The following is a 27994-nucleotide window of genomic DNA, read 5'->3' as shown; positions in this document are numbered from 1 at the left end:
CCACATACACTGGGCAGGTGGTGCTTATCCCCCAAGCAAAAAAAGTTCCTGGATAGAGTCCAACAATAGAGATAGGGCAGCACTCACCAGCGTCCAGTAAAAAAGACTTTATTTATTCATGGTGCAGGTAAAAAAAGCAGGAGCAGAGTTGACAGCAGGGCCCCCTCATGGACGACAGCCGTTTCGCGTGTACTCACGCTTCCTCTGGTCCATATGGGACAGGCATAGACCGCCGCCTTATGAGGGGGTTGCGTCCAGTCTACATCACTGCCCAATTAAAAACAGCTGAGAAGTGTAACACATCAAGCAAGTGCAACTTGCCAATAACATCAAGTGGACAATCCAAAAGAACCGTCCACATATACATACATATCAGAAAGGACACGTTAGTCATACAAAACAAACATTTTTTACAGAAAAACTGAAAGATCATTTTTCAGCCACGTAGATTTTTTTTTAATTTTAAATTTGGTCCACTCGAGTCTGTGATAAAAAATGCCCTACACAGAAATTGGCACATCTTGGAGCAGGACACTGATCTCAGCGAAATGACTGCTAAAAAACCCCTGGTTACTTACCGAAGGGGCAGTAATCTGAAAGATGTACTGGTCAGAAATAGGCTATCGCAGCCATCTACTTGGTTAGAAAGGGATAGCCCCATTGGCAATTATAGGTGTGGGAACTGCAGGTTCTGCAGTTCACACATAACAGGTAAATTGATCACTGTTGGATCTTCTGTGCATAACGTCAATCGTTTTATTTCATGCAAAACAAATTTTGACGTGTACGTGGTCTCTTGTGGCTGCGGACGATTTTACGTCGGAAAAATCATCAGGCCGATGTATGTCAGGTTATAATTCTGTGAAATTTGGTAAAGGCTCCCCTCGGCTTATTGAGCATGTGCGCAGTTCACACAATGGAGATCCTAATGTCCTGCGGTTTGCAGGCTTAGAGAGGATCAGTTTACCTCCACAAGGGGGCGACTTGCATAAGATGCTGTTGCAAGCCGAGGCGAGACTTATTATCAAGTACAGAGCCCAAGGTAATTTGGGTTTAAATGACAAAAATGATCTTTCAGTTTTTCTGTAAAAAATATTTGTTTTGTATGACTAACGTGTCCTTTCTGATATGTATGTATATGTGGACGGTTCTTTTGGATTGTCCACTTGATGTTATTGGCAAGTTGCACTTGCTTGATGTGTTACACTTCTCAGCTGTTTTTAATTGGGCAGTGATGTAGACTGGACGCAGCCCCCTCATAAGGCGGCGGTCTATGCCTGTCCCATATGGACCCGAGGAAGCGTGAGTACACGCGAAACGGCTGTCGTCCGTGAGGGGGCCCTGCTGTCAACTCTGCTCCTGCTTTTTTACCTGCACCATGAATAAATAAAGTCTTTTTTACTGGACGCTGGTGAGTGCTGCCCTATCTCTATTGTTGGACTCTATAAAAAAGCCAGAGTAATGCACACAGGAACAAGGACCTTAATTTTTTGGACAGATGTTCTGTGCTCTGACAAAGCTAAAATTGACCACCATTATGATTGGAGAAAAAAAGGAGAAGCTTTGAAGCCTAAAGGGTACTTTACATGCTACGACATCACTAACGATCTCATTAGTGATGTGAAATTCTAGATCGCAAGTGCGATCTTTCGAGATCGCACATGCGTAAAATGACCTATGTGCGATCTCAAATGATCGCACTTGCGATCTAGAATTTCACATTGCTAATGAGATTGCTAGCGATGTCGCAGTGTGTAAAGTACCCTTAAGAACATGATCTCATCTGTGAAACATGGGGGTGGATGCATCATGTTGTGGGGGTGTTTTGCTGCAGGAGGGACTGGTGCACTTCACAAAATAGATGGTATCATGAGGAAAGAATTATGTAGCAATACTAAAGCAACATCTCAAGACATCAGCCAAGAACTTAAAGCTTGGGTGGAAATCGGTCTTCCAAATGGACAATGACCTAAACCATACTGCCAAACTGGTTACAAAGAGGTTTAAGGATTTCAAAGTCAATATTTTGAAGTGGCCATCACAAAGCCCTGATCTAAATCCTATTGAAATGTATGTAAACATTTGACATTGCAGAAAGTAGTAAAAAATGTCTTAAAACATTCTTTCTCTCTCATTAATCTGACATTTGTCAAATATAAATAATTTTGATGATCCTAATTAACCTAAAACGGGAAATGAGAAAAGCATGCATATGTGTCTTTTTAGATGGTGTATGTAAACTTCTGGTTTCAACTGTAAATTAAAGACTTACAAAGTCTTTGAGCAGCAAAATGGTAGAACATTTTTTAAAAAAAAGTCTATTAGGAAGTTGCTTAATTTAGCATTTTAGAATCAAATAAACAATAAAAAAATAATTGTGCAAAGGCGTACATAGATTTTGAGAGCTTGGTTGAGCAGTTGAGCAACCTGTGCAGTTATACATTATGCAGAGCCTGTGTGGAGTGGGAAATATGCCCAGTACTTTAATAGTTTAATACCAGCTACCTGTAGTGTGCAATTTAAATAGAGCAGGGAGTGGGCTTAATAGAAAGTTTATGGGTTTGAACACCACTCTGAGTTGAGTACTTTCAACTTTTACTTTGGGTGCTCTGTGAGTGTCTGAGGACATGAACTGTTAGACAGTGACTACAATATGTCAAAAACATTTTTTAAATGTTTAGTTTTCACTGAAAGTCACAATAAATGTTAGATTTGTTGTACAAATACTTATTTTGTACTACAAAAAACTGACCGGCATATCCAAAAAAATGTGAACAGGTGCAAGCTGCTATGACTACACGAAACACAAACAACAGAATACAGCAGCACTCTGTAAGCGCTAAGATATATGCAAACATAGAATATATCAAGTTTAAACTGAATTCATGCTATATGAAATATACTTAGAAAAATGAAGTTGCTTAGTGCCTAAACTGGCCAATTCATGTGAGCCCATCAACCGCGACAAGGTGACCCTTCTTTGATGGGACCCTTACTTATTTCATGCCTCTCCTGGACTTTAAGTCTACAGATTTATGGTCAGACACGATCCAGTATTAATGGAAAACACACCCTGAGGCTGATGGGAGAGGAGCACAGACAGAACATGAGGCAGTGAATACCTCCAATATACTACAAAAAGCTGACCAGCGTCTCCAAATAGATGTGAACAGGTGCGAGCGGCTATGACTAATGAAACACAAACAAAAGAATACAGCAGCACTCTGTAAGTGCTAAGATATATGCAAACATAGAATATATGCAATTTAAACTGCATTAATGCTATATAGAATATACGTTGAAAAATGAGGATACTTAAATTGGTCAATTCATGTGAGCCCATCAACTGCGACTAGGTGACCTTTCTGTTGGCATACTGTATATCTTAACACTTACAGAGTGCTGTTGTATTCTTTTGTTTGTGTTTTGAATACTTATTTTATGTAAAGAAGTTTTATCTATTAGAACGTTTTGCTAAAAAATACCTCCCTTTAGAGAACCTTTGGGTACAAGAAGTCAGTGAGGAGATGATATTCTTTCAGTAAAGGTGAATTGTAAGTAATAATGACAGTGACACAATTCTTATTAATTGCTAATACACCTCATCTTGTCTTTTGCAGCAAACTGACTCAGGATAACAGGATAGAGAGCCCCATCCCTATCCTTCCACTGCCAACCCCAGACGCAGAAACAGAGAAACTCATAAAAATGAAGGATGAAGAGGTATGTAATATGGGCGGCCAGGCTTTTGTGCTATATGCGCTAGACATGATGATTGGAGTAGAATGATGAGCCTTTCTTACAATTGCCTTATGATGCATTTAGATGGGTAAATAATCTGTAAACATGTTGCTGATAATCTGATGAGTGAGCAAAATGCTTGTTCATCAGGTATTGAATCATTTATGACTGGAAAAATGTGTATGTTATGGTTTATGGGGACAGAATAATCATATTAGTGATAATTCTTTCCCCTTCATTGTGTCAACAGGCCGGTAAACACTGAACAGCTTGTTATATAGATACTCAATAAGGAGAACCACTCAGCACGATATTGTAATGTGAAGTAAAGACATGGCTGTAATGACGCTGTAATACTGTTTACATTAATACCTTTGGTGGAGAAATCACCTAGTTTATTCTTCTTTAGTCAGTATTTGAAGTTTTCTGCTAATTAGATTTTGGTGCACAGGGGCCAGACTTTTCCTCCCTGTCTGTGATTCCCCTTCCATGTGACTGCCTCCAGCCTGTGAATGGCAGGTCACTGCTGATATTTCAAACAGAGGAGGCAGGTTATTTAGAGACTGGAGGCAGACAGAGGGGCTGGGGAATCACAGACAGGGAGGAGAAGACCCAGTGTACAGGGCTCCTGTACACCAAAATCTTATTAGCAGAAAACGTCAAATGTAGAATAAAGAACAACAAAGCCGATTTCTTCACCAAAACTAGTATGAATTTAATTAGTATTTCAGCCCCAATTCAGCCATTTACACTACAAAATCATACTGACACTACAAAATTGTACTATAAAGTAATTGACAGGATAAATTTGGCATGTCCAAATGCACCTTGAATCTATAATATATTGTACTATAAAAGATTTAAGATACTTAAGGTGGCTTCACACGCTACGATTTATCTGCTGATATGTCGTCGGGGTCACGGTTTTCGTGACGCACTTTCTTCATCGTTAGCGACGTCGTTGCGTGTGACACCTACGTGCGACTCTGAACGATTGCAAATAGGGTGAAAATCGTTGATCGTTGACATGTCGTTCAGTTTCAAAATATTGTTGGTCGTTTGGAACGCAACAGACATATTGCTACTTTTGACACCCTGCAAACGATGAACAACATCCACATGACCGCCTTGGTCAAACAATATACCGCTGAACAATGTAGTGTCGTTTGTGAGATGTGTACGTGTGACCACTACAAAACGACCTATGAGCGATCTCGGCAAATCGTAACAACGATCTGGGCACGTCACGTCGCTAGCGATATCAATGTGTGTAAAGCAGCCTTTACTCTAGAAGATAAGCTGATTAGTGATGAATGAGCTTTGCTCGGGTGCACGATACTTATAATGAGCAGTTGGATGCTGGGACGGGCTTGACTTGTGTACCTCGTAGTGCTCGCTCATCATTAATGACAAGCAAAGGATTCAATTTGTCTTCTGTTCACATGAAAATAAATTAACTGTGACAAAACTGAAGACCTCTTTGTTCTCTAAACTAGAAACATCAGCCTATAGATTCCACTGTCCAATTAACTGAGATCTTTTATAGCATGTAGATAGGGATTATATTAGAGCGAGTAATCTACTTTTACTCTGTGACCTTTATTTAACATGATGATCAATAAAGTAATTTCGCACCCTGATAGTTTTGTCATTAGTGTAGTTCGCATGTATAACCACTAGGTGGCACACTTGATCTGACCAAGTTCTTAGCATTAAAGATTACACTGAAGGATGGATTTCAGTCCTGTGCACTTAGGAATGGATACATTAACTTACATTTACACTGGAGATTAGGTGTAGGTATGAATATACATGAAGAAAAACACATTGGCAGGATATCTTCTGTAATATCTGTAATATTGTATTCTGAGCTTATGGCAGAGCAATGTGAACAATTCACAGAGATACTCAGTGTAAAGGTGTTGTATGAGATAAGAGGAAATGCTTGCTTTTGTTTTTTGCAAATAACAACACTTGTCCATGGGCTGTAAGCTGGCCATGCTTGACATCTTGTATATCTTGAAAAGAAAAGAATTGGGCTTTAAAGTTTCTGTTACGGTCCCCATACACATCAGATGGTTGGCCATTCCCACCAAAGGTGGCCGGTTCAGCCGATTTTAACACCAATTTCCATCTGAAGGCCCCATTTCTTTTCTCAGACAACTCACACTGACAAGAAAACATATATTATTATGTCACGTTTTGTAACACTTCTATTCAATCTAATTTTTGATAAAAAATTGTTAGTCTGGCAATTTTATATCTAATCTACCACAATAATATGCCCTGTAGGATCTGTTGGTGAATCTTATGTTGCTTCTATAGAGTGAGAGGATATTATCAGCCTGCAGGACTGTTTATCCTGGAGGAAATTTTCTGGCAAGATCTTAGCACAATAAAGACTAAAGCGGGCTTTACACGCAACGACATCGCTAACGAGATGTCGTTGGGGTCACGGAATTCGTGACGCACATCTGGCCTCGTTAGCGACGTCATTGCGTGTGAAACGCAGGAACGACTGTTAACGATTAAAATTACTCACCTTATCGTTAATCGTTGATGCGTCGTTCCTTTCCCGAATATCGTTGCTGTTGCAGGACGCAGGTTGTTCGTCATTTCTGCAGCAGCACACATCGCTGTATGTGACACCGCAGGAACGAGGAACTACATCGTACCTGACGGCCGCCGGCAATGAGGAAGGAAGGAGGTGGGCGGGATGTTTGGCCCACTCATCTCCGCCCATCCGCTTCTTTTGGACGGCTGCCGTGTGACGCCGCACAAACCGCCCCTTTAGAAAGTAGGCGGTTCGCCGGCCACAGCGACGTCGCAGGGAAGGTAAGTCCGTGTGACGGGTGTAAGCGATGTTGTGCGCCACGGGCAGTGATTTTGCCTGTGACGCACAACCGACAGGGGCGGGTACGCTCGCTAGCGATATCGCAGCGTGTAAAGCAGTCTTAAGGCTATGTGTACTTGTGGCATTTTTTTTTGCGTTTTTTCCATGCGTTTTTCCTTGCTTAGTTTAATTAATAAAAGCAGGGAAAAAGCATCCTAGCAAAGGGCATGAAAATACTGACTTGCTGTGCACATGCTGCTTCTTTTTTTATCCTAGCAGATTTTGTTGCTGAAAAAAGAAGCAGCATGTCAATTATTTCTGCGTTTTTTTCTGCGTTTCTATAATCACTACAGGGGATTATAGCGCAGCACTTCGCCTCTCACACCGTGCATACAGCATGGTATGTGAGGCTCTCCATAACTCAGTAACCCGGGGTCATCAACCTGACGACCCAGGGTTACTATGGCAGCAATCAGGTTCCTGTGATCGCATTACAGGGACCTGATCGCCAGGGAGAGGTAAGGTTTATCCAGGAAACATGTTAAAATATGATATACAATGGAACCTTGGTTAACGACAACAATCCGTTCTGGGAGTGTGCTTGTTAATCAAGTTTCTTGTTCAGCAAAGCAAAATTTCCCATAGGAAATCATTGCAATGCAGACAATTCGTTCCACAACTTATTAAATGTCCCATCCTAGTCCCCTATTGTGCCATTCCACACACGTACAAACACACACAGACATGCACGCACACATACATTTTATGCTCACCTTACCTTCCGTTCCATCGCCGGCCTCCTGGATCTTGCAGTTCGCAAGTACAGGATGTGTATCGGGTAACCATCGCGATGAGGGAGGTCCTTCCGCTGCCAGAGCGCTGATGTCAAAGGCAGGAGCTGCTTGCCTCTGATTGGTCAGCGCACTGCGTTTGAGTAGCAGCTGACAGCGGACTTTCCTCCCTCGTCGTGATGGTTACCGATACCCATCCTGTAGCAGCGAACTACAAGAACTGTGAGGCCGGCGATGGAACGGAAGGTAAGGTGAGCATAATATATGTGTGTGCGTGCGTGTTTGTGCGTATTGGTGTGTGTTTGTGTCTGTTTGTGCGTGTTTGTGTGTGTTTGTGCAGACTGTAAGAGCAGGTCAGAGCGCGGTGGATGTGTGGAACCGGAAGTGTGTGTGGTGAGTATTTTGCTCATTAGGCGGAATACTCGCTAACCGAGGTTCCACTGTATCTGGAAATGCAACGGAGGTCGATTGTTAATGCTCTATGGATCTCTTCTACACTTTAATGACATCAAATACAGGGCATTGAAAAATTATATAGCCCTTGTTCGCTTCCACATTTGTTTACATTACACCCACAAACTTAAATGTATTTTATTGGGATTTTATGTAATATACCGTCCAACACAAAGTAGCAAGTACTTGTGAAATGGAAAGGAAATTATACATGTTTTTCTATAGATTTTAAATAGATTTCTATAGATTTTAAAAATATAAAACTGTAAAAATTGTGCATGTGTATTCAGCCTTCTGTAGTCTGATACCCCTAATTCTAAGTGACCAATTGCCTCCAGTAGTCACCTGATTATAAATGGAGTCCACCTGTGTGTCATTTATCCACAATATAACTACAGCGGTTTGTGAAGGACTCAGAGGTTTGTTTGAAAACAATAGGGCTCAAACAACATCACGAAAATCAAGGAACACACTAGACAGGTCAGAGATAAAGGTGTGGAGAAGAGTAAAGCAGAGTTAGTTTATAAAATAAAGAACCCAAGCTCTGAACATCTCACGGAACACTGTTCAATCCATCATCCAAAAATGTAAGGAGTATGGCACAACTTGAAACCTACAAAGACTGGACTATTCACCTACACTGACATTATAAGCAAGGATAGAAAGAGGTCCATGGTCTCTCTGGAGCAGCTGCAGAGATCCTCAGCTCAGGTAGAACAAACTGTCTGCAGGACAACTACTAGTTGTATACGCCACAAATATGCCTTTTTGGAATAATGGCAATAAGAAAGCCATTTTTGAAAGCAAGCCATAAGAAGTCCCACTTGTAGTTTGCAAAAAAACATGTAGGGGACACAACTAGCATATGGAAAAGGTGCTCTGCTCAGATAATACCAAAGTAGAACTTTTTATACTAAATGCAAAATGTGGAAAACGCAACACTGTACATAACGCTTAAAACAACATCTCCACTGTCAAAAAGGGTGGTAATGCTTTTCTTCAGCAGGGACAGGTCAGAGATGATGGGAACATTGATGGAGCTAATACAGGGTAATCCTGGAGGAAAATTTGTTAGAGACTGCAAAGACTTGAGACAGGGTTTTCCTTCCAGCAAAACAACAACCTAAACATACTGCCAAAACAACAATGTCACTTGCACCTCAAAAACATCTCTAGTATTTGACCTTTTCTTACCTTTGACTCTGCAAAAACTTTTACTGTTGCTCTTATTCATTCTCATCTGGTCTACTACAACTCTCTACTGATCGGACTACATCTTACTAAACTCTCCCCTTTCCAATCCATCCTGAATGCAGCAGCAAGGATCATATTCCTGTTCAACTGGTTGCCCATCCGCTACAGAATGCAATATAAACTTAGCACTCTCAACCACAAAGCGCTCCATAGCTCTGCACCACCCTACCCATGCCCACTGTTCCATTAATGACCTAAGACTAACATCCTCAATAGTGTTGAGCGGACCCGGACTGTTAACGTCCGGATCCGCGCGGTTTCAGCGCTATCCCAGGGCGCGGGATTCCGGCTGCACGATCCAGAATCGGCAATTAATAAAAATAAAAAAAAACAATAAATAAATGAGCGTTTCATACTTACCGAGACTCTGTCATGGTGGCACACTGCTTCCGGGTCGCGCTTTCACTTCCTGTGCTGTGCACACAATCACACAGCTTTCCGTGTTTTCCCCGCCCACCGGCCGTCCTCTCAGCTGTGATTGGTTCCTGGCTGACGCGCCCCCCAGCCTCTGACAGCTCTGCCGTGCAGTCATCGCTTATCGCGGTTCAGTAATAGACTGCACTCAGAGCGGGCAGCCGTGCTCTATTGCTGCTCACTCTGACATGTAGCAGAGCTGGATGTGTCTTCGCTGGATCTCTTGTGGATTACGCCGGAGCTGGGGTGCTGTGTTGGGGTAATAAAGTGGTGAAGGAGGAGGCTGCGTTTGTACTTTATTCCAAATAAAGGATTTCTCTGTGTCTTGTTTATTTATTGTTATTTACAGGTTTGTGATGCGGGTATCTCACAGACGCCCATGCGATCACAAACCTGGGGTTTAGTAACAGCCGTGCGCTGTTATTAACCCCTGCTATTACCTTGATTGCCACCTCACCAGGGCAATCAAGATGAGCCGATATCGCCCCGGAATGGCCACATCTAATAGATGCGGCTATACCGGGCGGCTGTGAGCTGAGGATGTACCAGCCCCCAGCCGGCGTTATCATGGATGGGAATGAAAATTGGGGGGACTGCATGTCGCTTTTTTTTTTTTTTAATTATTTAATTTAAAAAAAAAACAAAACGCATGCGGTTTATCTTAGGCAGCAGTCACAGCAAGGGACTCCCACAAGTGTGACATCGCAGCACAGCCGCACACAGATCTGACAGAAGCATGCATGTGTTTCTAGGTACATGCACGCTCATGTTCACACAGTGGCAGGCTGTGCCTTGTGATGTCATGTCAGACCCGCACGAGTCTGACACTACATCACCCGCACACGTCTGAGGGCTCTTGTACACTTGCGTACCGCTTTCGATGCGACAGCATCGGAAGTGATATGCAAATGACCCTCTGCTGCAGGTGTCAGCCGAGGGTCATGCGACTGTGATGCGATCTTGCAATCACATCACAGGAGCGGAGAAGACAGAGGGAGCACTTTCTCCCCATCTCCTCCGCTGTCTGTCTCCGCGTGCATCGGTGCGATCCCATCGCATGACACACGGCTCACGCTGGCAGTACAGCAGAGCCGAGTGTCATGCGACTGTACCTGCTAAAGGTCAGTGAGAGCAGACCTGTTCTGCGGGGGGGGCGAGCCGGCACTGAGGAGGGGTGGGGCTGGAGCTGCGGAGGAGACAATGTCACAGCCCAGCCTGTCACAGCCGTTCATTCAGTGTCTACACTCAGAGCTGGCAGCCATGCTTTACGGCTACTAGCTGTGACATATAGCAGAGCCGGATGTGTCGCCGTGGGACGTGTGGATTACGCCGGAGGGTGTTGGGGTAATAAAGTGGTGAACGAGGCTACGTTTGTACTTTATTGTAAATAAAGGATTTCTCTGTGTGTTTATTTACATTCATTTACAGGTTTGTGATGCGGGTATCTCACAGACGCCCATGCGATCACAAACCTATTACCCCGACTGGCACCGCATCACGCCTCCGGGAAGAGCCGGTAATGTACCGGTATAGCCGCATGTAATACATGCTGCAATACCGGGCGGCTGCTGGCTAAAATACCAGCCCCCGGCCGGCATTACCATGGCTGGGGATGAAAATTAGGGGGGACACACTGACACACTGCTTTCCCCGCCCACCGGCCATCCCGCCGCCTGTGATTGGTTGCAGTTAGCTGACACGCTGCCACTCAGGGTGGGGGCGTGTCTAGCTGCAACCAACATGCGCCGATGGGTGGGGAAAACAATGAATATTGAATTGTTGGCTCCGGAAGGTAACAGCGTGACCCAGAAGGAGTGTGCCGCCATGACAGCGCCTCGGTGAGTATGCCGCACTCGCTCCTAGCCCCCTAGCCCCTCCACAAACGTTTTTAACCTCCGGATTCCGGTCTCCATTGACTTATATGGGCACCGGATTCCGGAGCGGATCGGACTCTTTTTTAAATCTGGCAGTGATCCTCCGGATTATTGGCCGTTCGATCAGCTCTATTCCTCAATAATCTGAACCACCCATTCCTGTCTACAAGACTTTTCTTGTGTTGTGCCAATTCTCTGGCATGCGCTACCCTTGACAACTCCACTAATTCCCAATACCCATAGTTTTAAGTGTGCTCTAAAAATGTATTTCTTTAGACTGGCCTATCACGTCACAGCACTTATCAGAACTAATCTCATTTTACTCTTCAAAAATGTTCCTCCTAATCTTATCTCTTGTATAATCTGTTTACGCATCCTCCATGCACTTAAAGCTGGGGTCACACTAAGCGACAGTGACAACGACGTCGCTGTTACGTCACCATTTTCTGTGACGTAACAGCGACCTTGTAAGTCGCTGTTATGATCGCTGCTTAGCTGTCAAACACAGCAGAAGCAGCGATCATAACGTCACTGTGCTACATGTGCAGAGAGCAGGGAGCCGCGCTTAGCGCTGGCTCCTTGCTCTCCTAGGTACAGTACACATCGGGTTAATTACCCGATGTGTGCTGCAGCTATATGTCACAGTGCAGAGAGCAGGGAGCCGCGCACACTGCTTAGCGCTGGCTTCCTGCTCTCCTTGCTACAGTATACATCGGGTTAATTACCCGATGCGTACTGCAGCCACATGTGCACAGAGCAGGAGCCAGCACTGGCAGCAAGAGCGGAGGCTGGTAACGAAGGTAAATATCGGGTAACCAGGGAAAGGGCTTCCCTTGGTTACCCGATGTTTACGCTGGTTACAGCTTACCGCAGGCTGCCAGATGCCGGCTCCTGCTCGCTGCTCGCTTCATTTCGTCAGTCTCTCGCTGTCACACACAGCGATGTGTGTGTCACAGCGGGAGAGTGACGACCAAAAAATGAAGCTGGACATTCAGCAACGACCGGCGACCTCACAGCAGGGGCCAGGTCGTTGCTGGATGTCACACACAGCGACAGCGACGGGACGTCGCTGCAACGTCACAGAAAATGGTGACGTAGCAGCAACGTCGTTGTCGCTGTGTGTGACACCAGCTTAATAGCACTCTGTATCTGTACTTATACAGATACTGGTTGGTGACTGGTTCACGCAGCATTATTTGAATACCCTATTTATCTATGGCCGTACTGTACAATACACTTTTTACCATTTACCTTTTGTGCGCCCCCTATTTACTTATAGATTGTACGCTTGCGAGCAGAGCCATCACTCATCTTTGTATCTGTTGAATTGTGTTACTCTGTAATGTGTGATGTTGTCTGTACATGTCCCCTCTGAATTGTAAAATGCTGTGGAATATGTTGGTGGTAAAAAAAAAATTAAAAATGTGTTGTTGTTATTATTATTATTATTACAATGGATGGTTTAGATCAAAGCATATTCATGTGTGTGAATGGCCCAGTCACAGTCCAGACCTAAACCCCATTGAGAATCTGTGGGAAGACTTAAAAATTGCTGTTCACAGGCGCCTCCATCCAATTTCACTGAGCTAGAGCTAATGTGCAAAGAAGAATGGGCAAAAATGTCATCCTCAAGATGTGCAAAGCTGGTAGAGACATAACTTAAATGACCTGCAGCAGTAAATGCAGTGAAAGGTGGTCCTATAAAGTACTGACTCAGGGGGCTGAATACAAATGCAAGTCACAGTTATCAAATCTAAATTTTGAAAATATATAGAAAACCATGTGTCATTTCCTTACACTTCACAAATACTTATTACTTCGTGTTGGTATATCACGTAAAATACATTTCAGTTTGTGGGTGCAAGGTGAAAAAAAAAATGTGTAAAAGTTCATAGGGTATAAATATTTTTTTAAGGCACTGTACATCTACATGATAGCTGCATCCAATCCCTGTTCTCATGATATCTATGCAGGTATCCCCAATGAGGCAAGTGATTGGCTATAGTGGTCATGTGCTGCTGTATAGTAAAAAGTAAAAAATGGCAGGTCCAAGGAGTGACAGTGGATTATACAGGTAAAGGTTTTTTAAATTAACTAACCAATAGCAGAGCTACAGATGCCGAGATATAGGAGATAATTCTCATAGCTTTCCATCTGGCGGCCACAGATCACTGATGTGACCGCTGCTTATTGTCCTGAGAATCGATCCTCACCATCTGTCAGTAAGATAATGCTTTAGATAGCTAATCTACATTGATAAATATGTTGTGTAGGGCTGTTCACATTTTCATTTGTGTGCCCCATACAATATTACTGTTGATTTAGTAGACATGAGTGATGTCCTTACCTTCCTTTCATCTGATTCAGTCTTATTTTCTTCCAGCTGCGAAGAATGCAAGAAATGTTGCAGAAAATGCAGCAGCAGATACAAGAGCAATGAAGATCCTATTCTGATGGCACTTATTCCTCACATTGCCTGCTTCCCAACCTGTCACTTCAAGGACCAGTTTGGAGACGGATGTGGTACCCTTGGACTCATTGCAGTATCTTATTTATTGTCCTCAAATACCCGTCCAATATGAACTCCTCCCTCTGTTGGCTCATCCCGTTTCTCTAGAACGTCCCTTCATAGAGCCAAGCACATATCAAGCTAAAGTCTGCTCTCTGTTACAGCCATGATCATCACCAATACATGAATGAGTTGCAGCAAAACCATCTTTTACGCCATATTTGAGGTGTTGTCAGGACTGTTGCAAATGTATTGGAGGCAGCACCCATGGACCTACTGGGTGATAATTCCTATGTATCCTGCATCTTCCACAAGGCTCTGTCCTTAACACAGAAGGGATGTTTTTTGGGAAGGGAGGCGGCTGAGTAATTGTTTTCTACCACACCATAACCCTGCTCTACAAGAAGCTTGTGTTTTTTTTTTATTTGTACAGTGTTGCAGTTTCTTGGACTCAGGACTTATTTTTTTGTTGTTTTGCTGTACCAATGTTTACTCAGTTACTTGACCAATCATCCGCTAATTATTAGAAACCACCAGAGGAAGTATTGCCTGGACAGCAGTGCAGAGGGCTGCACAGAGCTTACACTGGGTTTCGCCATCTGACGTCATCAGGTGCTGGAAGCGCTATCCAATTCTCAGTCGGGCGGCGTTCATCCATCGAGGTGAAGATGCTGCATGTAGATGGATATTGAAATTATAACATTATGCTTTCTTATTTGGAATATTTTCTTCATTTTCCAACAAAAAATACCATTCCAGCGTTATTGCAACCTTATTGTATGGACTCGGCTTTCAATGGAATCTGTCAGTACAACTTTACTACTGAAACTAGTGGTGCGCCTCTATAGGTCCTAATCCAAAAAGAAAATATATCAGTTTTATAATAATCTCACGTGACAACGTTGAGAAGTCAAGCTGTAGAGCCACATGCAAAACAGCCTGAAAGCTCATTGGGGGCGTGTTCATATGCTGCTAGTGCATGGACACACCCTGTGCACTTGCAGGCCAATTTGCATATAACTTTAAAGCTTGATTATTACAGAACAGATAACATTGTGATTATTGCGCTGGGACCTATACAGTCATACCACTAGTTCCAGTGGTAAAAAGTTCCTTTTACTCTTTACAGACATTCACATTTACAAACAGCAGTCGTTAATGAATGCATATATGGTGTTCGCCTTACTAAATAGTAGTGAAAATAGAATTGCAGCCTCTGCCCACAATCCCCTTCGTACTGTCGGTGAACATATAATGGCCTTTACTGTATTCATGGCCCCAGCTGGAAGGGACCAACATATCACTATTATTCTGCACTAAAGAATGGGGCTGATCACATCTCTACAGCTTTTAGCTTTTAGCTTCTGTTCTTCTGCACCCAAGAGGTGCTCACATGTAATGTCTTATTTAATCAGATAACAATTGGATTATGGAATAGATACATCATTTTACTTTACGTCAGTCTGTTTTTCTGGCAGGAGAAATTCTCTGTGCCACATGGTAGTACTATGGTACTTGAAGCCTATAGTTTTTAGGCAAGGGGATATTCATAGTGGCCGGTAGGGTGCTCTGTGGTCAAAATGTGTCTGGCAAAGCCACACAGACTTACTGTTTTATGTCGTAGGTGTGACACTTCCAACACCTGTCACGAGCTGCGCACCCACAGACCACATGAGCAGCTTTTGACCACATGGCACATACCGGTATTCTCTTAAATTATGATGATCCCATTAAGTTATTTGGGGGGATTTGTTATTTTATAGATAAGGATTAATGGAGTCATGGTTTTCTTTTTTGCAGGAACTGTACATCATTCCTAAAAAATTCTGGTAAAGTACAGAATAAAGCAGGGTTCATAAGCCCTGTAGTCATCCGTTATTATGGATCCATTTAGAAAAAATTTGTGCAAACACATCTTTTTTGCCTTTTGTTAAATAACGGATGTGTTGCCAGATCCGTTTTTAACATGTGGAGTCTATGGACAATAGATCTATTAACAGATTGGTATTTATCATCCATTTCTAACAAATCCGTTAAGAAAACAATGGATCCATTACGAATGCTACGGTTGACTAAATAGCAATCCGTTAACAGTTCAGTTGACCATAGACTCGCATGTTAAAAAAACTGCAGAAATTAATTTCCCAACAGATCCGTTCTAACGGATGACTACAGGACATGTGAACTTAGCCTAAAGGGCACTTTACACGCTGCGATATCACTATCAATATCGCTAGCGAGCGTACCCGCCCCCGTCGGTTGTGCCTCACGGGCAAATCGCTGCCCATGGCACACAACATTGCTTACACCCGTCACACGGACTTACCTTCCCTGTGACATCGCTGTGGCCGGCGAACCGCCTCCTTTCTAAGTGGGCGGTTCGTGCGGCGTCACAGCGACATCACATGGCAGCCGTCCAATAGAATCCAATAGAAGAGGAGGGGCGGAGATGAGCGGGCGGAATATCCTTCCCTCCTCATTGCCGGTGGACGCAGGTAAGGAGATGTTCGTCGTTCCTGCGGTGTCACAAATAGCGATGTGTGATAACGCAGGAACGACAAACAACCAGTGGCATGCACCACCAACGATATTATGAAAAGGAGCGACATGTCAACAATCAACGATTTTTGACGTTTTTGCGATCGTTGACGTCGCTCTTAGCTGTCACACGCTGCGATGTTGCTAACGACACTGGATGTGCGTCACAAACACCGTGACCCCGACGATATATCATTAGCGATGTCGCAGCGTGTAAAGCACCCTTTAGACTAGGGCTACAACTAGACTCTTTGTCGTAAAGCTTTTTTCTCTATAAATTAATCAAAACCTTAATGAGTGATTTCCAACAGATTTCAAAGAGTTTTTTGTGTTCCTCTATAGCAGAATACTGTAAATAGCTACTACCCTTTACAAACACTAATGCGTAATGATCCTAGGGTGGACTGCTCCATGCTTATGATAGAAGATGGAACATTATGTGTGATGAAGTATGAAATCAGAGGCATACAGAGATAGACTAGACCTGGTTTATTAATCTCATAGCCTTATTACTGCTCTTGAGTAATATCTTTAGGACATAAAGTTTAAGGTGGCCATATACATTCAAGAGCTGATAGCCAAACAGTATTCTGATCCGAACACATATATTACGTATAGGGGGAGGAAAGTAAGCCATTTGTCAGCAACCGTGGCGGCGGCTTGTGTGCCTTGAGAAAAAAGGATTGGGAATGTTGAAATTCAACGCAAACTAAATTGTCAAGTTTAACTAACTTTAGCCTAAAATGTATGACCATCTTAAAAGTCCTGCTGGCCCCAGATCATCAGTTATCATTACATATATGCACTCTGTTTAGTCATTTTTTATATCGTAGTGGAATTAATGAGACAGAGCATTCTTTCTCGTGGAGATTGTGTACACACTGTCCACAGACCTTCACATACAAGCGTCTCATTGTACTATGCAGTTACAGATTATATCTCTACACTGTGTATTAAATGCATATTGCTTTGCCATCCATTAGGTTTCTATTGCATAGTTTTCAGCAATTCTTTTATTCTTGCCTTTATACTTTGACATACACAAACTCATCTCTATAGGAAAAGAAACAGATGCCTTTTATCCTATTAGGGATATTTAAGGACAAAACTAAAACTCCCAGAAGTAGACACATGTGGAAATATAGAAATCTCATACATCAAAACGCAGCTAATTTTTTGCTCAGCTTATTTGATCTGAGGTTGGATTCACAAATGCCATTTTTTTACACAGTTTTTTAGAGGACATTTTATCAGTTTGAACATGTTAAACTGGCTATATCACTGATGTAAAAAAAATGTCGTTTTCACTTTTCAATTACTCCTTTCTGTTGCAGGGATAAAGTTTAGGGTAGAATTTATGTTCTAGTTCAACTGGTTACCAGCGATTTGTCTCGGGAGCATGTACCTTTTCCCTTGCATGAGGTTGACCAATCATAAACAGGCAGCAACACACAGGAGAAAAAAAGGACACGCCCTCTTCTCACTGATCTCTGCTGTTACTGTGTAGAGATGCAGCAGAGCTACTTTATATATCATTACAGACCCTTCTAGATCTGTTGCAAAATTTGGCACAAACATGCGTCAGTACTCCACCCCACTCTTCCCCGGAGTAATTGTATGAATGCCAGTTATTTTGGTTTAATTTTTGTGGCACTTAGCAAAACATGCAATTTTTTTGCGCTGAATAGTCGCAAGAAAAGTTTCAGATAAAAAAAACACCATTTTTTTCTTATTTAAAAATAAATTAAATGTGTGCGTCATTATGATGAATTTGGTGCAAAACGATTGAGAGAATACCATAAAACAAAAAGGAGACAAATATAAATTGCAAACAATGAATAGAGCCTTGTGTCTACATGTATTAGTATTTATTTTTAACCCTAGAACGCATGCCTGGGGCCTCGCAGGCCTGCTAGGTTACTTGTTTTCTATGGTAGATTTCTATGGTTGCGTGTTCTAGTGTTAAAGCAGCATTCTGCTTTACAAGTGGGAAGTCATGCTTATGAAGAAAACTAAGATGGAATCTACCCTCCACTCCAGTATTATCACTCTGATGATCTGGAAGAGATGACACAATTATCAGTCTAGAGATGAGCAGACCTGTGGAAGTTCGGTTCAGCCGGTTCAGTTGGACTTTAGATAAAGTTTGGTTTGGGACCCGATTTTGTCCTGAACCCCACCAGAGGTCACTAATTGGGCAGTTCGGGTCTCCGCTCACATGCAGCCAGCCATATACAGACCACTTCCGAGGGCAGTTGGGCATAGTTTTTCCTTTTTTTTTGGTGCACACTACATCTGATCGCGTTGTTGTTACCCCCAGTGCGAGGCGATAAAACACTGCAAGTGGATCACACCGGGCTGAGCACCGAGCGTAGCCGAGCACAGCGATGCACACGCAAGTGGTTTGCATAGCTAAAGTGTCCGAACTCAGTTTTTTTTTGTAAAGTCTGTGTTTGGTACAAACACCGAACCTCGGGTTCGCTCATCTCTATCAGTGACCAGACTGTGGAGGCCACTGATTGGCTGTAGGGTGCGGTAGCTAGTGGTCGGGACGTCATCTCTTCCATTCCGGCACAGACCTTCTGGAGGATGGATTGGGGAGGAAGGGTAAGTATGCGTTTGTTATTTTTTATGACCATGACTTTCCACTGTTGCATTTTAAAGAAGTGTAGAAATTCCCTTTTACTGATTTTCTTTGTATTTGGAATCCATATTTTGACTTCTGATTTCTCTGGTTTACTCGGATCTGTAATAGGAAATTAACTCTGCTCTTCTCCTGCGATTATGTGATGAACCGGCACTTGTCTAGTCCAGTGAACTAAAGGAATTTTACGTGTAATAGACTTTATGATTAACTCACACGACATATGAGACTATTATTTCTCATTTACTTATTTCTCAATTTCTGTATAAACAATTACTTGCAGAATAATAGGTACATAGGGTCATAAGCTAGAAATGTTTAACATTAGAACCTCCACAATCTTCCATATTTGTAAATATTATTAATAGACACTGACTAGTTGACATTCTTATATTTTGGGATGAAGGGGTAAGCAAACCCACTGCCTGTTAATCCGGTGCCTCTGTCACCTTATATGTAAGGTGGAACCTGTGCCCTACTGTACGACTGTCTAAAAGTAACCCGCCTCCTACAGTGCATATCCACCCAGTGATTATTTTGTTATACTGATTGTTGCTGTAATTAATGTTTACAACCTGAGAATCCTAATAAACCTACATAAAATATATGTTCCCGTCTGTTCTGTAATATTCTGAAAAGTTTGGGTCTTTTTTGCCTTATTTATGGTTAGATCAGTAGATAAAGGATTCATCCACACGTTGCAGCCATGGTGCGTTAAGTGCAATGTGACTGCGGCCAAAATATAGTTGTCAGCTTTGGACAATTCTTTTTCGTTAGAATGGACTTTTAATAATTTTCTGTGCCCATTGTCAGTAGGTATGTGCCCAACAGTGGCCACTGTGAGTGTGGATGCCAAGGCAGCCATCCACCATAGGGTTCTACTGTATAGAAACATATATGGCATAGTATACTTTTCTTTGCAGTAACCTGAATGGAAAGCTCAGTCTGCCGCACTTTCCTATACAATCAAACAAACAAACGGTATGACAGCGCATACCAGCCAGACAGAGGACAAAAAACACACTTTTGGCCTTCACTTGGGAATGGCTGCCTTTGGCAAAATTACACTATACATTGGGAAAAACTCAGGAGGAATACTGTAGTCCAAGTGCAAAAACAGTGTGTACCTAGACTGATCCTTGGGGGAATATCACTAACTATAAAAGAGACAAGCGCAATAGGATATTATCTTTGGAGGTGATAAAAGTGATTGGAAGCAAAGCCACAATAGGTTGTGTGGGACATAACAAGCAAAATGGCACAAATGACGGCTGCAGCAGCCCCAATGGCATGGAAAAGCAGACACTGGAAAGAGAAGGGTTAAAAGCTGCGCTGCTGTTATAGAAGATGAATGCAAAATCCTGGGAAAGTGATTTTTTCAATGTGTTTCGCAGTGGATACATTTGTGATTTCCTGAAGGAGTATCCACTCCGAAACGCGTTGAATAAATAATTTTCCGAGGATTCACAACAGGTTTTAACCCTTTTCTTTCCATTGTTCTGCTTCTCCTTGTTGGAATATGACAGCATGTATTCAATCACTCCATTTGTCACCCCCTTACCTGGCTCCAGCCATTCTGTTATGAACAAAAGTGGAACTGACTATTTTTCCCCCTATAAACTATTGCTTTCCTACACCACTGCTCCTATCTTTAAGGGATAACACATGAATTCCTTGGAGACCTCATCATTCTTTATTATGTATAGTGATAAAACACCAAAACAAAAAAAATATTACCGTCCTATAAATACTAATAAACACCATCTTACAAAGACTAAAGAAGCTACACGTGAAACCTGGATAAAAGCTCCATGTTTACAGTTTCAGGGTTTTTTGTGTAGGTTTTGTCAGGAAGGTGATTACGCAGAGCTGTAGTTACTATAGTCCTGCAATATCAATTTGAACAGTATCCGTCACGGGAAAGAGAAATGTTCTATTTTGACACGAGTTGTGCCTTGAGGAGGAAGTGGTTTGAAGATTATGTGGAAGACCTACACTCTGCAATATCAGCGGAGTACAGAACATCTTCTGGTTTCCTACCACTAGTCACAGTGATCCCATAATTACCTCCATATAAGTAGAAATATGCTATATATCCAAATATATTCTGCTCAAGATGATAATGACTATAAAATGCTGAATCATTATATCATGGCATAAAAGCTTTGATAAATTAATTTATCCTTACAGTACGAAAATGAAATTACAATAAACTGGTGATCACTAAGGCAATGTTCACATTATGTTTCTGGATCATACGCTGAAATCATCCTTTCGGTCCCATTTATCTTATTTATTCAATATATTTTATATTTCCTTATTTTGCACAATAAAAACTATCTGTTCACTAAATAATTTGCCTTTGTTTTGCTATAGTAAAAGATCCAGAACATTTTTCTGTCTTCAAAGCTGTATGAGACCTTTGCAGGATAAATACCGTATATACTCACGTATAAGCCAACCTGAGGCACCTATATCTACCACAAGAAAACTGGGAAGATTGACTCAAGTATAATCCTAGGGTGAGAAATGCAGCAGCTACTGGTAAATTTCAAAAATAAAAATAGATACCAGTAAAATGTAATGTGCGCATCCTTGTGCCCTGTAGTAATGTTCCCCATATTAATGTGTTCATATTGTGTCCTGTAGTAATGTGCCCATATTGTGTCCTGTAGTAATGTGCCCATATTATCCCCTGTAGCAATGTGCCCAAATTGTTCCCTGTAGCAATGTGTTCATATTGTCCCCTGTAGAAATGTACCCATATTGTCCCCTGTAGTAATGTGCCCATATTGTCCAATGTAGCTGTGTCCATATTGTACCCTCCAGCTATGTGCCCATATTGTTCCCTGTAGTAATGTGTTCATATTTTTCCCTGTAGTAATATTCCCATATTGTCCCCTGTAGTAATATGCCCATATTGTCCCCTGTAGTAATGTGCCCATATTGTCCCCTGTAGCTATGTGCCCATATTGTACCCTGTAGTAATGTGCTCATATTGTACCCTGTAGTAATGTGCCCATATTGTCCCCTGTAGTAATGTGCACATATTGTCCCCTGTAGTAATGTGCCCATATTGTCCCCTGTAGTAATGTGCCCATATTGTCCCCTGTAGTATTGTGCCCATATTGTCCCCTGTAGTATCGTGCCCATATTGTCCCCTAAGAAAAAAAGGAGCCAGCACGATCTGAAATTGGCATGCATCATATAAAAAGTGAAAATTCACAGATTTATTCCAACTGTACTATAAAAATTAGATTTTTAGCAAATAATTGATCGATTCTTTGAGCCACCCCTGCCAACGTTACGGCAAATCTCAATAGGGGGGTCCTAACCTATATTACGTATTTCATGTGCCATGCGGCCTCCTAGATAAAGTTAAAAGCAGAACCATAATGGAGCACACATACCTGTAACCTGTATATAGCCGCTTCCATGTTGCAAAAAAGGCAATTGTGGATAGAGACCAGCCCAGGTCCCAGCATGTGGAGCAAGCTCTACACATACCAGGACTATATCAGAACTGACCCTCCCAGTGCCAGACAGCAACCATTGATAAAGGCGGACCAGATCCAAGAATGGTGCTTAATTAGCATTGCCTGTGGAAAGGGGTGAGGTAACTGAATCTGAACAGCTACCAACAGGAGGAATACATTGCAAACCAAAATCAGGCGTGCATGGTATGGTGATGGTCAGTCACCAGAAATTGTAGCATAACTACAGTCATAACAGAGAAAAAGGAGCCAGCACGATCTGAAATTGGCATGCATCATATAAAAAGTGAAAATTCACAGATTTATTCCAACTGTACTATAAAAATGAGATTTTTAGCAAATAATTGATCAATTCTTTGAGCCACCCCTGCCAACGTCACGGCAAATCTCAATAGGGGGGTCCTAACCTATATTACGTATTTCATGTGCCATGCGGCCTCCTAGATAAAGTTAAAAGCAGAACCATAATGGAGCACACATGCCTGTAACCTGTATATAGCCGCTTCCATGTTGCAAAAAAGGCAATTGTGGATAGCGACCAGCCCAGGTCCCAGCATGTGGAGCAAGCTCTACACATACCAGGACTATATCAGAACTGACCCTCCCAGTGCCAGACAGCAACCATTGATAAAGGCGGACCAGATCCAAGAATGGTGCTTAATTAGCATTGCCTGTGGAAAGGGGTGAGGTAACTGAATCTGAACAGCTACCAACAGGAGGAATATATTGCAAAGCAAAATCAGGCGTGCATGGTATGGTGATGGTCAGTCACCAGAAATTGTAGCATAACTACAGTCATAACAGAGAAAAAGGAGCCAGCACGTTCCTGGGGTGTCACACGTAGCGATGTGTGCTGCCTCAGATGAACGATGAACAACCGGCGCACAGAAGGAGGAACAACATTTTGAAAATGAACGACGTGTCAACGAGCAATGATAAGGTGAGTATTTTTGCTAGTTCACAGTCGTTCAGAGCTGTCACACACTATGACATCTCTAACGGTGCCGGATGTGCATCACAAATTCCGTGACCCCGCCGACATATCATAGTATCATAGTTTTTAAGGTTGAAGGGAGACTCTAAGGGGTACTTTGCACACAGAGATAAATCTGCGGCAGATCTGTGGTTGCAGTGAAATTGTGGACAATCAGTGCCAGGTTTGTGGCTGTGCACAAATGGAAGAATATGTCCATGATTTCACTGCAACCACAGATCTGCCAAAGATTTATCTCTGTGTGCAAAGTACCCCTAAGTCCATCTAGTTCAACCCGTAGCCTAACATGTTGATCCAGAGGAAGGCAAAAAAAAACCAATGTGGCAAACAAGTTCCAATGGGGAAAAAATTTCCTTCCTGACTCCACATCCGGCAATCAGACTAGTTCCCTGGATCAATACCCTGTCATAAAATCTAATATACATAACTGGTAATATTAAATTTTTCAAGAAAGGCGTCCAGGCTGTGCTTAAATGTTAGTAGTGAATCACTCATTACAACATCATGCGGCAGAGAGTTCCATAGTCTCACTGCTCGTACAGTAAAGAATCCTCGTCTGTGATTATGATTAAACCTTCTTTCCTCAAGACGTAGCGGATCCCCCCATGTTCCAGTCGCAGGCCTAGGTGTAAAAAGATCTTTGGAAAGGTCTCTGTACTGTCCCCTCATATATTTATACATTGTGATTAGATCCCCCCTAAGCCTTCGTTTTTCCAAACTAAATAACCCCAAGTTTAATAACCTGTCTTGGTATTGCAGCCCACCCATTCCTCTAATAATCTTGGTGGCTCTTCTCTGCACCCTCTCCAGTTCAGCTATGTCCTTCTTATATATCGTTGACCAGAATTGTACACAGTATTCTAAGTGCGGTCGCACTAGTGACTTGTACAGAGGTAGAACTATATTTTTTTCATGAACACTTATACCTCTTTTAATACATCCCATTATTTTATTAGCCCTGGCAGCAGTTGCCTGACACTGTCCACTAAAGTGAAGTTTACCATCCACCCATACACCCAAGTCTTTTTCTGTGTCTGTTTTACCCAGTGTTCTACAATTAAGTACATAATCATAAATGTTATTTCCTCTACCCAAGTGCATGACCTTACATTTATCTACATTAAACTTCAATTGCCACTTCTCAGCCCAATCCTCCAATTTACATAAATCTCCCTGTAATATAAACTTATCCTCCTCTGTATTGATTACCCTGCAGAGTTTAGTATCATCTGCAAATATTGAAATTCTACTCCGCATGCCCCCAACAAGGTCATTTATAAATATGTTGAAAAGAAGCGGGCCCAATACTGACCCCTGTGGTACCCCACTATGAACTGAGACCCAGTCCGAGTACGTACCATTAATAACCACCCTTTGTTTCCGATCACTGAGCCAGTTTTTAACCCAGTTACACATATTTTCCCCTATCCCCATTATTCTCATTTTATGTACCAACCTTTTGTGTGGCACCGTATCAAAAGCTTTTGAAAAGTCCATATACACAACATCCACTGCATTTCCCTGGTCCAGGCTTGAACTTACCTCTTCATAGAAGCTGATCAAATTAGTTTGACAGGATCGATCCCTCATAAACCCATGTTGATACTCTGTCATAAGGTTATTTTTCTTGAGATACTCCAGTATAGCATCTCTCAAGAAACCCTCAAGGATTTTACCAACCGTAGAGGTTAAACTTACCGGCCTATAATTTCCCGGCTCAGTTTTTGTCCCCTTTTTGAATATTGGCACCACATTTGCTATGCGCCAGTCCTGCGGTACCGACCCTGTTATTAAGGAATCTGAGAAGATTAAAAATAATGGTCTATCTATCACAGAACTCAATTCCTGTAATACTCTGGGGTGTATGCCATCCGGGCCCGGAGATTTGTCAACCTTAGTGATTTCGAGGTGGCGGCGTACTTCCTGCTGTGTTAAGCAGGTAATATTCAAGGGTGAATTTATGGTATCACTGGTCATGTCATCTGCCATGGCATTTTCTTGTATAAAAACCGTAGAAAAAAAGTCATTCAGCAGGTTGGCTTTACCCTCATCCCCTTCCACCATTTCACCAAGACTATTTTTAAGGGGGCCAACACTATCGCTTTTCAGTTTTTTACTGTTTATGTAGTTAAAGAATATTTTAGGATTATTTTTACTTTCTCTCGCAATGAGTCTCTCTGTCTCAAACTTAGCTAACTTAATTTGCTTTTTACATATTTTATTTAATTTTCTAGAATTATATAATGCCTCATCACTACCTACCCTCTTTAATTCTTTTAAGGCTTTCTGTTTTTCTTTTATTGCTTCCCTTACAGCTCTATTTAGCCATAGGGGTTTCCTCCTATTTCTAGCATGTTTGTTCCCATAGGGTATATTTTCTGCACAAGCCCTATTCAGGATGCTCATAAAAGTCTCCCATTTGCTTTGTGTACTTTTATTACTTAGTACATCATCCCAGTTTATTGCACTAAGATCATCTCTCAACCGTTTAAAATTTGCTTTCCTGAAGTTTAATGTCCTTGTAGCCCCTCTACTATACATCTTACTAAAAAATACATGAAAACTTACTATTTTGTGATCACTATTCCCCAAGTAACCCCCAACTTGTATATTTGATATGCGGTCTGGCCTATTGGTTAGTACAAGGTCTAGTAGTGCTCCCCCTCTTGTGGGGTCCTGTACCATTTGTGAAAGGTAATTATCTTTCATTGTTATCAAAAATCTATTTCCTTTGCTGGAACTGCAAGTTTCTGTTCCCCAATTTATATCAGGATAGTTAAAGTCCCCCATAATAATTACCTCTCCGAGACTCGTTGCTTTATCAATTTGCTTTATGAGGAGATTCTCTACCTCTTCCATAATATTCGGCGTCTTATAACACACTCCTATCAGTATTTTATTATTCATTCTCCCCCTCCTTATCTCCACCCATAGGGACTCTACATTCTCAGTACCCTCACATAATTCTAATTCCTCCACCTTATTTGTGAGGCTTCAGGCATTAGTGTACATGCATGTTACGTATGACTCTGTACCTGTATTCCTGCTTACTGTATTGACTGTCCTAACCCTTCCCCCCGTACCACCCCCAATTTCATTACTTGTGCCCTGGTCACTATCTGCACTACATTCCCCTTCTATAAAGTGAATACCCTCACCCCCCATTCCTAGTTTAAACACTCCTCCAACCTTCTAGCCATTTTCTGCCCCAGCAGAGCTGCACCCTCCCCATTAAGATGCAGCCCATCCCTAGCATAGAATCTGTAGGCAACTGAAAAGTCAGCCCAATTCTCCAGGAACCCAAAACCTTCTTTCCTACACCAATTCCTGAGCCACCTGTTAACCTCCCTGATCTCTCTTTGCCTCTCTGGTGTGGCTCGTGGCACAGGTAGTATTTCCGAAAATACCACCTTTGAGGTCCATGCTTTAAGCTTACAACCTAATTCCCTGAAATCATCTTTAAGGACCTTCCACCTACCTCTAACTTTGTCATTTGTGCCAATGTGTACAATGACCGCTGGTATATCGTTAGATATATCGTAGCGTGTGACGTGGCCTTAACAAGCAGACTAGCAGAGATTAACTCTTGCTAGCTTGCATATGAACTACTACTCTGCAGGTTAACGCTTGAGTCTACCTGCGTTGATCACAGACACCAGAGAACTTATTGGGTGGAGAGTCAGAATCAGTAGTTTGAACAGATCCCACCGCCGCCATGACAGTCAGAAAAATCTCTGTGTGACAATATAGCAGTATATCTGTAAACTCATGATACCATGAATGAAATGTAGCTCCCTGACACCATCAGCACTCATGTAGCTCCACCTAAGGACACTGTTACCACCATGTTTCACTGTAGGTACTGCATTTTTCTTTGTGCTCCTCACCTTTGCAACACCATACAGTTTTGAAGTTATCAATTCCAAAAACACTTATCTTGTTCTCATCACTCCAGATTATAGAGTCCCAGTAGTCTTCATATTTTTCAGCAACGGCCCGGGGAAATTATAGGCAGGCTTTTTTGTGCATGGGCTTTAGGGTAGGCTTCCTTCATAGACAACACCCATGCACACCTCTGCAGTGCTTGCTGTATTATTTCACGGGAAACACTCACTCTGGTTTGGCTTTTTACTTCACTCTAGTTTGGCTTTTTACATTACTTTAGTTGACTGCAGTGAACTTGTAAGTCAATTTTCTTCAACCCTTCTCATCAGAAGATGCTGTTTAGGTGTTAACTTCCATGGTTGGCGTGGACGTCTTTGTGAGATTTTTGAAGTTCCATGGTTGAAGTTCCTTGTTAAATTTTTGTGTGACTTTTGCTACAGTATTCAGACTGAGAAGTAAAGCTTTGCTGATCTTCTTGTCACCTTCATCTTTCTTGCGTAACTTAATTATTTTCTTTCTCAGGTCTCATTTCTCTTTCATGTTGTGCCATTGCTAACAGCATGAAGTGGG

General features: G+C 42.2%; 1 protein-coding gene across 6 annotated transcripts in view; it reads left to right on the top strand.

Annotated features, from left to right (window-relative positions):
• SEPTIN5 (septin 5) overlaps positions 1-19658 on the top strand; it is a 137758-nt gene extending 118100 nt beyond the window's left edge. For all 6 annotated transcript variants that reach the window (XM_075321069.1, XM_075321062.1, XM_075321097.1 and 3 more), the window contains 2 exons: positions 3621-3723; positions 13744-19658. In XM_075321069.1, the coding sequence (XP_075177184.1) occupies positions 3621-3723; positions 13744-13800 (160 nt within the window). In that variant the 3' untranslated portion in view covers positions 13801-19658. The remainder of the gene's footprint in view (positions 1-3620; positions 3724-13743) is intronic.
• The last annotated feature ends 8336 nt before the right edge of the window (positions 19659-27994 follow it).

Source organism: Anomaloglossus baeobatrachus, chromosome 1 (assembly GCF_048569485.1).
Source record: "Anomaloglossus baeobatrachus isolate aAnoBae1 chromosome 1, aAnoBae1.hap1, whole genome shotgun sequence".
NCBI classification, from domain to species: domain Eukaryota; kingdom Metazoa; phylum Chordata; class Amphibia; order Anura; family Aromobatidae; genus Anomaloglossus; species Anomaloglossus baeobatrachus.
The sequence above is the reverse complement of the archived record's forward strand: the minus strand, read 5'-3'. Positions and strand labels throughout refer to the sequence as shown.